The sequence below is a fragment of the Emys orbicularis genome, chromosome 8, assembly GCF_028017835.1.
Source record: "Emys orbicularis isolate rEmyOrb1 chromosome 8, rEmyOrb1.hap1, whole genome shotgun sequence".
NCBI classification, from domain to species: Eukaryota; Metazoa; Chordata; order Testudines; family Emydidae; genus Emys; species Emys orbicularis.
In genome coordinates, this window is record NC_088690.1 from 30,219,549 (window position 1) to 30,232,486 (window position 12,938).

General features: G+C 36.6%; 1 protein-coding gene across 1 annotated transcript in view; it reads right to left on the reverse strand.

Annotated features, from left to right (window-relative positions):
* Positions 1-2,501: 2,501 nt before the first annotated feature.
* ZNHIT6 (zinc finger HIT-type containing 6) overlaps positions 2,502-12,938 on the reverse strand; it is a 55,681-nt gene continuing 45,244 nt past the window's right edge. Inside the window, exons 9-10 of the mRNA XM_065409328.1 lie at positions 8,674-8,798; positions 2,502-3,364 (exon numbers count right to left, since the gene is read on the reverse strand). Coding sequence (XP_065265400.1) covers positions 3,279-3,364; positions 8,674-8,798 — 211 coding nt within the window. The 3' untranslated portion in view covers positions 2,502-3,278. The remainder of the gene's footprint in view (positions 3,365-8,673; positions 8,799-12,938) is intronic.

The window sequence follows — 12,938 nt, forward strand, 5'->3', positions numbered from 1 at the left end:
ACATACTACAGTACTGTATTAGGAGAGACTGGTTTGCTCTCCACTGCAACAACCCTCACAGACCCAGCACATGGCCTCAGAACCTCATCTACCCCTTTGGTGGCAGCACATGGGCAGCAGCCTCCCCTCTTCACACTGTCTGGGAATGGGATAACTCCTGGAGCAGAGAAATACAAATGACAATAACTGGGAATCAAGACAACATGAATTCTAGACTCACTTTTTATGCTGACAAGTCTACTCTTTACAACTCATTATTAAGCAATGCCTCTTCTCCCAAATGCAGGTCACACAAACTGGGAATAGAACACCGTTCTGTAATAGGGCAGACCCAATCCCATCACTTAGCTTCACTGCCTCTTAGGAAGAGCTTGTCATATCTTTGTCCTTGACCATGCTGGGTGTAAAATGGAGCTACTCATGCATCATCAGTAACCCACTGTTTCACTGTGTTACGCATCTGCCTCAAAATAAACATTTATCAAATATTGGTGAAATTAAAAAACTGTGTTTGAACTAGTCATGGAGGAAATTCAGAGTCATCCCCATTGTTCAAATTGGTATCACCATTTTGCCAACACAGGTGAAAACAATTGAAGGCAGTCTGGAAAACAATGCTCAATGCATCTGTTAAAAATTAAGATTTAATTCTATCTATATGGCGAAAGCCTGGGTGATGAATTTGCAGCTTTGCTCTGATGAATTTTATTTCTAACTACAACCAAAAGAATTATGCCAAGTTATGTTTATTTTACCATTTTAAAGCAATGAATACTTTCAATCTGAAAGGCAGATTTAACAGTATTTACATTTAAAAACAAACCAGGGTTGTGTTTGCCTGTGACAAAAGAGCTTAAACTGGACTGGTGTAAAAATAAGGGCGAGCCATTTCTGCACAATTAATGAAAAACTGTGTTTAGAAGAGTAATGCAAATTGTATCTACTACAAAACCATGTGCCTCAGCCAAATATTAATCATACACAGATGAAGTGCCCGGTTTGCTAATATCTGTAGTATTCTAATTTCTACTATATCCCAGGAATCTTAAGAACAGGAATCCCACTATCTTCTACAGATGAAACTAATTTTCTATCAAATAAGCTTTGGCAGTTATATTGTTTGGTTAAAATGAGAGGTTTACTGCTAATGCATATTTATGTGAACAGGTGCAAGACTTGTTTCCAGTAACTTGTGGCTACTGAGCCTGAATGCAGTAATCAGTGATTATGAAAGACCTCGTATTCTATTTGAAGTGAAGTAACATGAAAGTATCTATAACCATGGACAAAAATCCTTGTAAAAGTGGGTAAAAAACTAGCTGGTCTTCGTGTGTTATTTTTCTCTATTACTATGAATTGTAAAAATAAAGTAGGGCACAGGATACTGTCACCAGACAGAAACAAGTTTGGTTGTTTGAATTTATCAAGAATCCAGGGCACAGGGAAGAGTCAGAGATGTGACTCCCCCCGTGGGAGCAGGAACCTATTCCCTTGCATCCATCAAAAGCGGTTAGAGAGTCAGGGTGATGGGGGTTGGTGTAGTGAGGGGAGGGGCAGCTGGGCAAAGGAGATGTGGTGTTATTGTCAGAAACAATGGCATGTATCCTATAACTGTCCAGTGCTAACAAGGCATCAACCCTCTCTCCAACACTTGATTAACTGGATGGCCCAATGAATGATGCATTTGATGAATATCTGATTCCTATGAGGGGGTGAAAGCATACCGTATACCCAGGAAAGTTGGTGGAAACATTGATCAGAGTTGGAGGGATATCAGGCACAGGTTAACCTTGACCATCTTGCACAGACAGAGCTACCAAAGTCTTCTGAGAGGAGCATGATGGGTAAGGAGCTAGCGGGACTAGCATCATGGATCAGTGAAATAGGACACGGGAGTGGGAGTCAGTAGACCTGGGTTCTCTTCTTGGCTGTGCCACAGATCCACTATGTGATCCTGGACAGTCCTTTCACTTCTCTGCGCGGCTGTTTTCCTGTCTATTTAGATTGTATGCCCTCTGCAGGGACTGTTTTTCTGTGTGTGTTTGGGAGTGCCTGACATGAGATCTCAATCTGAATTGGGGCCACTATGTGCTAATAATCAAGGACTGGCTTTCCAAGTTCCTATCACTTGGGTCATCTTAAACTGGAAGGCGGGTAAGGGATTTAACGATGCTGAGTTGTGAACTTACCTTACATGAAAAGTATATTACAAACAAGTCTTGATCTTGCAAGCAGCCCTGCATGTGCAGATCCCCTATGCTATGTTGGACCATAATGAGTTGAAACTAATAGTGCCAGGTAGGTGTATTGGTGCTTTACTGCCCCCAGCCATGTGTGCTGTCCCCCTACAGCAAATACCATAGACACAGGATCTAACCAAAAAACAGGCTGGCAGGTATTAAGTGACTCATGACATGGATGTGTATTATGGGATAATCAAAGCCTGCTGTAGAATTTCACAGCAAATGTTCTTTGCCAGCAGGTAATGTGTTACATGAATCTCTATGCAGCATCTTTTATTTATTTTAAAATTAGAGATAAATCTCAGAAGATATTCCATTAAAACTAGGAAATATTTACAATGTCTGATTTCAACAGATGAAATCACAATACAAAGGTACACAAAATAAGAAATATTTATAAGTCATAAATGTATTAGCATTACCTGCAATTAATGAATTTATTCAGTTCTAATGATTTTCGAACTTATGCTGATTTAAAACAACATCATGCTAACAATTCAAAAATTCACTACTACTGTAGCCAGAAAAAAAAAATGTTCTCACTGGATCCTGCACAATGCACCTAAATATGAAAACTAAATTTACTGCACTAAACACACACATTGTTACCAAATGATTAGTCAACAAGAATTTATGACTGTCTACAGAGGCTCAGCACAGCAAAGAAATATTGTAAAAAGTAAATTCAACTAGAAAAACATTTAGGTCAAGATTTTATTAAAAATAATAGGAGCCTAAAGTTAGGCACTTAAGTAAATGGCCAAATTTTTAAGCTCTGTTTGAGAAATATGGAGCTGGGTTGTTAAGATAAAAGCTAGATGCCCAAGAGCACTGCACAAGCTGAATGTACCTTTGAAATATGTATTATTACGCTGATTTATGGAAAATGTATGGCTAGGACTTACCCTAAAGTTAGGCATCCAGTTTTGAAAATGTTGCCCTTAAAACAAAAAAACTGTCACAATAAATGTAATGAAGGAAAAAAAAAAAAAGTGTAAGAAGCTGATCACACCCCCTTCTGTCAAAACAGATTTTTCAGGAACTGTCCCGTATTTCCCCTTCTTCCTCAGATGAGAGGGATGAACTGTCACTGTCCAAGTCCTCAGTGGATTCACTAGCATCTGAGGGGGCAAAAAAAAAAAAAAGAGGAGACCATTATTACAACACTGTTTGTTTTTCATTTATTTGCTCATGGTAGAGTATGGGTGTTCTAGAAAGAACACTTTAGATTTCTACTTTCCAATAACAGCGATTATTTTCTTGAGAATGGCCATTTCACAGTGAGGTTATGAACACAAACTGGTGGCATCAAGAAGAATCTCATGATCGTGGGACAGAGCAAGAGTGCTTATAGATTTCTTTACCTTTAGCAATAAAAGCAGAGTGCATTTGCCTCCATGTGACTTTTTCCTCCATCCACTGAAGTTCAGTTCATTCCCTGAGCTGATTTGTTTTGAAATACTGCTTTCTTGGTTGCCACATACTTATAAGCCAAAAGAAATGCAGTATCAATTATTTGAAGTTTTGTTAGCGTTTTGATTAAGAGGGAACTCTTGAGACATGCTAGTTTCCTGTTGAAAAATTAAGACATGATGCACATAATGTGTTGTGTTTATATGTTTCAATCCTAAAGATGTGGCAAGGCTGCAGAATCTTGAGAGCCAAAGAAGATGATGTTATGGGTTCAGGATGCCCAGAGCTTTAGGACAGACCTACACTGTCTTAATGACATCACATTATGCAGCACACATTTTCCAATCTGGTCTTCACACTCATATTTACTTCCTGACTCGGCAGGCACTGACTCTTAACCCTGGGATGCTGGAACAATTTGTATAGTAGGGGTACTGAGAGCCATTGAACGAAACTGTAAACCCTGGATATGATGGAAACCACTTCAAGCCAGGAGGTGCAGCAGCACCCCCAGTACATTAATTGCACCTATGCTCCTACCATCCCAAGATGAGGTCATCAGATGCCAGCAGTTTGCAGCACCACCACATAAGCAACATAAATAGGATTCGCTTTTTATTGTCAAACTTCGATTTCATGGCGCACACAAAAAACAGTATTTTCCATCCAAAATAATCAAAAGTTACAGATAGGCAAAGTAAGAAAAATGCTTGACATTATTAGAGCTTAAAGATATTTGCTTTGTATATTTTGACATGTGATGTTTTAACTGTTATAAAGATTAACTTTTTGAGTCTCAGCATCTATTGTTACTAATTATCTGACCCCCTACTATTGCCTGATTCCCCATAATTTCCCACAACTGTGAAAATTTAAAATTAGTACAAAGTGAAAACACCTAAAAATATTATCCATCAAAATTATATATAAAAAAAAAAAAAAAAGAATCAAATTCTGCCAAACCTAAATATAAACTACAGCTAGAGCAAAGTAAGGCTACGATAGAGACACACGCCAACCTCCTCTTCCCCCATTGGTATTTTCAATGTTTGATCAGTGATTAATTCAAATAGGTTTTCTGGACATATAGCGTCAGCTGCTCTTTAATAATGAAATACTACCAAGAGGGAGCTAATGGAGCATCATTATTATGTTGTCAAGTTAAGTTCTGCAGCTGGCAAGCAGAGATAATACATGGAACATAGTGTGCACCTGTACATTTTCAATGGAATTTGGTCAAGAAAATAGAAGCATTTCACCCAGAAACATTAGAGGTCACATTTTGTCTACATTAAATCTAGTGTATAATCAATTAAGATTTATATGCCAGATATGTACTGAGTTAATGCACAAAGTGAGGACTGTTTTTGCCTTTACGTCTTGACAAAATGTCTAATTCTCTATGAACTTGACCCATGACTGACCCTGTGTGCTGACAGCAGAGTACCTGTATTTTTTCTTTATGCAAGTCAAGCATCACAACTTTATAGAAAATAGTCTGACAAACTTCTGACTCAAAGATGCTCAACGGGCTTAAAGTTTGAATAGTAGTTTATTTCTGCTTTGTTACAAATAGCATATAGTATAGTTAAAAATAGTATATTGTTTATTAAGGGTGGGGTTGGTAGTATTACCTATTAAGGTTACCAAACACTTCCCATTATAAGACTCTGTTTAATGAAAGCTATGATTGTTATGGTACTGATGATAATGAACAGAAACTAATATATATATATATATATATAAAAAACAACCTGAAGAGTCTCACAACTGGTTATATGATCTCTAGTCAGTTTATTTTATATCTTTTCTTCCATCTTATTTTGTACCTTCAATAGATTTCCAGTCCAGTACAAAAAAAAAAAAAAAAAAGAAAGGTTGCACCTGGAGCTCTTATGAGGTAAACTCTGCTTTTAAAAAGTCTTAATAATCGAATAATGTAGTTCGCTTCAAAAGTTATGATAAATTTTCCTTCAAGACTAACTCCACTTTCTGGGCAGTTTCAGGATTCTTCAAAACACCGAAATTATATATAGTCACATTTTAAAAAGGAATATTTGAATCAAACACTGAATTTTTTACATTTAAATTAGAACAAGTGTTAGGGTGGTATTTTTCCAAACTTCCCCCTTCCACCCACTAGGTGAGAAGGGGCTTGGATAAAAGGGTAAGTCATTTAGTATGCACAGAGAAGGCCCTGCAGGCCATACAGCCCAAACTGAGCACATGGCTTAAGAGCATTATTAAAAAACAAAACAAAAAAGACATGTTAACTAATAAGATGTGCAAAGGTAAAAACAGCATGATCTTTCCCTACTGTAACCGTTACCCTTTAGTATATAATCTTTTGCTATGCTATGTCTAATCTTGTTTGTAAGCTCCTTACGGTAGGGGGACTGCATTGTTGAATTTTTATGCAAACCCATGGTGCTATATTAACAGCCATAAAAAGACTAAGCAAATTCATGGTTTGCTAAACCAGAAATGGGTGTCTACATTCACGGAATATAAGCTTTTTAAGAGAGCAGCTTTTTGAACAAACCCTGCAATAGATGGTCACTGTCTTGAAGACATTTATTTGCACATCTCTAACACGTTCCTCAACATTTCCTCAGGTTTCTGGCCAACATCAGTTTTCTCTTCCCTTTGCTCCAATCCTCTACTCTGAGTTCTTATGGAATCAACTAGTTAGAAAAGCAGTAGCACTACAAAGGTTAGAATTTCTTTCAATACTTTATTTGGATAATAAGCTCAAAGGCAGTTGCTATAATAGCTCATCAGGCATGGAAGTTAGATGGCTAACCCACTGCAGCCAAGAACAAAAGCTATTAAGTATATTTAGGATATAGAGGTGAAATATAAATATTAATTAATATTGTAACACAGGGCTTTCAAGTCTCAGGCCTGTAAAATACTCAGTCACACAAGGCTTTAGGCTTGAAATAGGTTGGTATGACTAGTTGACCCAAAGATAACCCTCTACTAGTAAAGATTAAAATTATGGTAAAAGACGGGTTAAATGCTGATGTCCTGGAAACTATTCAGCAATCGACTGGCAAATATATTGCTATGTACCAGTTAATACCAAAAGATGCCTGATAGTAACATTTTTGGGTATTCTGTAATAACCTCAAGTTGTTATGGTAACTCATTTACGTAGGTGATAATGAGAACAAGGGAACTAAGGGTATAGCCAATGAGAGATGGGGCACCCCTAAATTATCCATACTTTCACTCCCCACTGAAGAAAAAGGGGTTGGAATCCTTATGTACAAGCCTTAGCAGGTGTAAGCATAACTCAGGAAAAAAAGGTGTTGTCCAGCCTGTGTGCTGGGGAGTGGGGTGAGAGGGTATGCAGAGGGAGATGTCAGGATGAGAACCACAGGTGACAATGATGATGCAGGGGAAGATAAAGACTGATACTCCAAGGTCCCCCAGCAAGAGATCAGATGTGAGTGACGCCACTCATACGGTTAAACACTTTGCAGTCTTTATCCGCTATTGCATTTCAACATTTGTGGGACTGTTTATCTGCATAGTGGATTTGTTAATAAAGGGACTTGTGATAACTTGCAAATTGCTTCTCATGTGCTTCTAGGATCTCTTATTCTAATGATACTGACAGTAATACTCCTGATGCTGTAGCCCTCAAGAGACCAAACCTTTATTGATCACTGTGGTCTACGAGATTAATCAATCAATCACCAATCCATCAATAAGGCTATACCATCCTCCTTAGCTACTGCAGGACTGTTTCCTATGGTATACAAGTCAGTGTTTTCTCCAGTCCAATTCTGAATCTAGGTAGAGCCGTGATTAAGTCTCCCAAGAAAGATGTGCTGCAAACCTATTTGGGAGTTTCTCCACAGAGCTTTGTCAATATTACAGACTGGATTGTTGGAGCTTCCTTTGGTGCAGTGCTTGAATACTTAATTCCTAGTGCTGACAATCCTGATCTTCCAGATCACCTACATGCTCTTTGAGTTGATGCACCAATTAGGAAGCACATGTTATTGTTACCCATTGTGTTTCTTCTAGTTAGATTCCCAATACCAGCACCCTCCTTGTTCTCTATGTTTTTTGTGCCTTTGGGGACTTTCTGGATCCATTTTGTACTTTTCCTTTGTTGCACAGTAATTTATTTCTAAATCAGCAGTATAAATAGGAAGCAAGTTCCTCTCAACCAGATGGCAACTTCAACCTTCTAGCGTTCAAACAAGCAGCCCACATTTCTATATTGGCATCTTTAGATAACACTTTCCTGTGTTTCTTGTAGAGCAGAAGACAAAATGCCTGTGCGTCACTTGTCATCAGCATCACTAAAAATGATGCGATGAGCACCTTAACTAGTCACCCTTCTTCCAAAAGTTGTGCTCCTTCTGTTAGTGGCAGTTTGAAGTGGAGTAGAACAAAAAAAAATTTGTAGTGAAAAATTAAAAATTAAAATTTCCTTTGAGTTTTCAGTGCAAAATGTGAATTTTCCTCTTTTATTAAACTAACTCTAACATCAAAAGGTGTTCACAACAAGCTACTTTTGGAAAGATAATGTAGCTCTTTTAAGCTGATTGAAACTCCATCTTCTGAATTATCTGGTAGGCATTTGAACTTGTAATGTCAATTAATTGTACAATGTGAGGAAAAATTACACTGGGAAATTACACAAAATTGTGTCCTTAACGCAAACAAGTGTTACACAGCTTTGCTACCCATGAAATGTAATAAATAAGACTAGAAAAAAGTCCCAAAAGATTATTTTATTCCTGTGGTTACACTACATAAGATGTACTAAAAACTAGTAAACCGAGTAAGCACAAAATTTAAGCCATCTACCTAAAGGAATTAAAGCAGATCATTCACAAAATCTGTAATAGATTGTGTTCTGGCAATATTTTAAATTTAGAGGCAAATACAAAACATACTGTACATTCCTGAGACTAATAAAGGATGTATCCTTAATTATTGTTTATTCAGCTAAAATATCTAAGTGTAGCATAACAGGAAATAAATTTATGCTTACCTTGGCCAAGAACTCCCATATCATTCTTGAGTTTCTTCAATACCACAAGTAATGTTGGGTATTCAATTACTACCTTGTCTTTCAAATTGTCTAGAAGGCTTTTACTGGCATGCAGTTCATCATAGCTTAAAAAAATAATTGAAAGTTTATTTTAACTTTTATAGCATCGAGGATGTAATATGCATTTTCTTAATTTCCAGAAATGAACATAATCATTAGTTGTAAATCATCTTGGTAAGACTAATTTTCAATTGGAAACCATTTTAATTACAAGCCAATGTTACTGTCCATCTAAATCAAACAAACATTTTAAAGCTTAACACTTTATCCTAAAAATATAGGAATGAGCGAAATGTAAGTTTCTCTGAAGACTTAACTAAGAGGACCAAAACCTGATTTTGAATTAAATAAAAAAAACTCAATGCGCAATTTGTTTTCCTGTACCGGTTGCCATTATAGTATGCTAAGTAAATAAACAGATGTAATCATAATTTTTCATGCTTTAAGGCTCTAATATTAAAGGTTTAATTTACATGCTTAACACTGAATATTAGTTTAACATACTTGCTTTTAAATTGTCAACAGCTTATTAGACAGGTAGAAAAGAGATCATATAGGCTGAAACTGTTAGAAGAAATTTATATTGGAGGCATTTACAGCTATCTTGTAAAAGGTAAAATTGCTTGGACACAATTTAGACAATGTATGATCCCCATTATGTGAATCATGTTTTGAAAAATGGCATAATCTTGCCATTTACCCCTCAGCCAAAGCCTCTCCTCACAGCATCAGCTGCAAACACTCCCAGCAGAAAACTCCACTTATGTGAGTGTTCTGCCAGGGTCACGTGATTTGGATCAGCAGGCCTTTTCCATATAAGGAAGCCTTTTCACCCTCCAGGAAGGATATACTCGGAGCCAGTACTGACATCAGCTTTACGTAACACAAGTTATGCCACAGTAATAAAAAGTAAACTGAGCATATTCCCTACAATTACATCCTAAAACTACCATATCCTCGCCGGTCTTTATAAACCTCAAAATCAAAAAAAGCTGGATGGTGGTGTTGTGGGGAAAAGAATTTTCAAAAGTCTTCTACAATGCAAACCCTGTTTCTAATACTTAATATAATTGCAACATCTAACAGATGCCCAGATATTATTAAAATGTGATCTGAGTGACGTGACTCCTGTTTTGAAACTGAAATTAGGATTATTGAATTACTACTAAACTACTGAATCAGTTAAAGGCAAATAAAGTTTAGATACAAAATAAATTTTATGTACAAGGGGGACATTTCCCTTAGTTGCTCTTCACTCCGTGTTTTTTTTTTTTTAAACTTGCTGTATAATTATTCTTTGCCAATAACCACATTGCATGGATGAGAGGAGTTATTGATACACTTTACTATTTACAGTAATGCGTGATTAAGAACAGTACATCACAGAAGCCACCAGACAAAAGAAATACTGAAGGTAAGCTAGGAACTGAGTTTTCTGGCTTTGAAGGAAACTTCATGTAAGCAATAGCTATTTTTTCCTCTCTCTCTCTCATATTAAACTTCAACCATCATGAAAATATTTGGTTTCATGTTTCTCTTGACCCAAAGTAATTATGACCTGTTCTTTCTTAAACCCTTTAAAAAGGATAACAATATATTAAATTTCTTATTCAATGAATACTTTCATAACTTGTGGATTAAAACACAAGAACAGAAACATTTACTGGTTTACTTACAGTACTTTGCATTTAAAGTATAGCAATACCTTTCCTTTGGCAAGGACCTCAACACATTCTTTTCTGGTTAAGCAAACATTTACCTCAAAGAGGCTAAAGTAATTCACATGCCACAATACACTTTCCATTATCTCATGTTTTAGACAAAACAGCTTTAGCCTCCAGTTTGGCATAGCATAAAACCTTTGTACTTTAAACTATTTTATGATCGTAAATTATTAAAGTGTTAGATCACTGAACCACAGTTTGGTTTTTTTTAAAGTAAATTTTATTGGTGATAGACAGCAAGAGTTACAGAAAGTATACAGAAGTTTAGTACACAGCATGAACTATAAACTAATCTGAAGAAAAATATAGCATGAATATATATAGCATGAATCAGGCTAAATATATGGAGCCTAATTTTATGTTGTAATTCTACCCACCCCCTAAGACAAAACAAATCTTTAGATCATTTCTTAGCTCCCCTACTCAAATATACCAATACATATGTAAAGAGCAAGCTGTTTTCTTTTATGAAACCATCCCTCTCAAACCCCCTTCAGCATGCATATCTGAAAACACTACCACCTGCATTCACTATTTCAAAGTCAATTAGAAGAAAACTCCCAAAACAGACTCAGCAGTTCTTCTGATTCTATCTCAAAAACCTCCCATCTCTCCCCTCAGAGCAGAGTATTCAGTCACATTCAAGAGATTTAACAATATCAATGTGGGCTGTCGATTAATCGCAGTTAACTCACGCAATTAACTCAAAAAATTAATTGTGATTAATTGCAGTTTTAATCGCACTGTTAAACAATAGAATACCAACTGAAATTTATTAAATATTTTGGATGTTCTACATTTTCATATATATTGTATTCTGTGTTGTAACTGAAATAAAAGTGTATATTACCGGTATTTTTGATTACAAATATTTGCACTGTAAAAATGATAAACAAAAGAAATAGTATTTTTCAATTCACCTCATATAAGTTCTGTAGTTCAATCTCTGTCATGAAAGTGCAACTTACAAATGTAGATTTTTTTTGTTACATAACTGCACTCAAAAACAAAATAATGTAAAACTTCAGAGCCTACAAGTCCACTCAGTCCTACTTCTTGTTCAGCCAATCGCTAAGACAAACAAGTCTGTTTACATTTACAGGGGATAATGCTGCCCTCTTCTTATTTACAATGTCAACAGAAAGTGAGAACAGGCATTTGCATGGCACTTTTGTAGCTGGCACTGCAAGGTATTTATGTGCCAGATAGGCTAAATATTTGTATGCCCCTTCATGCTTCAGCCACCATTCCAGAGGATGTTTCCATGCTGATGATGCTAGTTAAAAAATAATGCGTTAATTAAATTTGTGACTGAACTCTTTGGGGGAGAATTGTTTTACCTGCATTCTGCCATATATTTCATGTTACAGCAGTCTCGGATGATGACCCAGCATATGTTGTTCATTTTAAGAACACTTTCACAGCAGATTTGACAAAACGCAAAGAAGGTACCAATGTGAGATTTCTAAAGATAGCTACCGCACTCAACCCAAGGTTTAAGAATCTGAAGTGCCTTCCAAAATCTGAGAGGGACGAGGTGTGGAGCATGCTTTCAGAAGTCTTAAAAGAGCAACACCCCAATGCAGAAGTTACAGAACCCAAACCACCAAAAAAGAAAAATCAACCTTCTGCTGGTGGCATCTGCCTCAGATAATGAAAATGAACGTGCGTCAGTCCGCACTGCTTTGGACTGTTATCGAGCAGAACCTGTCATCAGCATGGACGCATGTCCCCTGGAATGGTGGTTGAAGCACGAAGGGACATATGAATCTTTAGCATATCTGGCACGTAAATATCTTGTGATGCTGGCTACAACAGTGCCATTCTCACTTTAAGGTGGCATTGTAAACAAGAAGCGGGCAGCATTATCTCCTGCAAATGTAAACAAACTTGATTTTCTGAGCAACTGGCTGAACAAGAAGTAGGACTGAGCGGACTTGCAGGCTCTAAAATTTTACATTGTTTTGTTTTTGAATGTAGGGTTTTTTTTGGACATAATTCTACATTTGTAAATTCAACTTTCAGTTGCACTACAGTACTTGTATTAGGTGAACTGAAAAATACTATTTCTTTTGTTTTTTTACAGTGCAAATACTTGTAAATATAAAGTGAGCACTGTACACTTTGTATTCTGTGTTGTAATTGAAATCAATATATTTGAAAATGTAGAAAACATCCAAACATTTTTAAATAAATGGTATTCTGTTTAATAGTGCGATTAATCATGATTAATTTTTTTTAATTAATGGGGGAGGGATAGCTCAGTGGTTTGAGCATTGGCCTGCTAAACCCAGGGTTGTGAGTTCAATCCTTGAGGGGGCCACTTAGGGATCTGGGGCAAAATCAGTACTTGGTCCTGCTAGCGAAGGCAGGGGGCTGGACTCGATGACCTTTCAAGGTCCCTTCCAGTTCTAGGAGATAGGATATCTCCATTAATTTAAAAAAAAAAAAAAAAATTTAAATTTAATCACTGACAGCCCT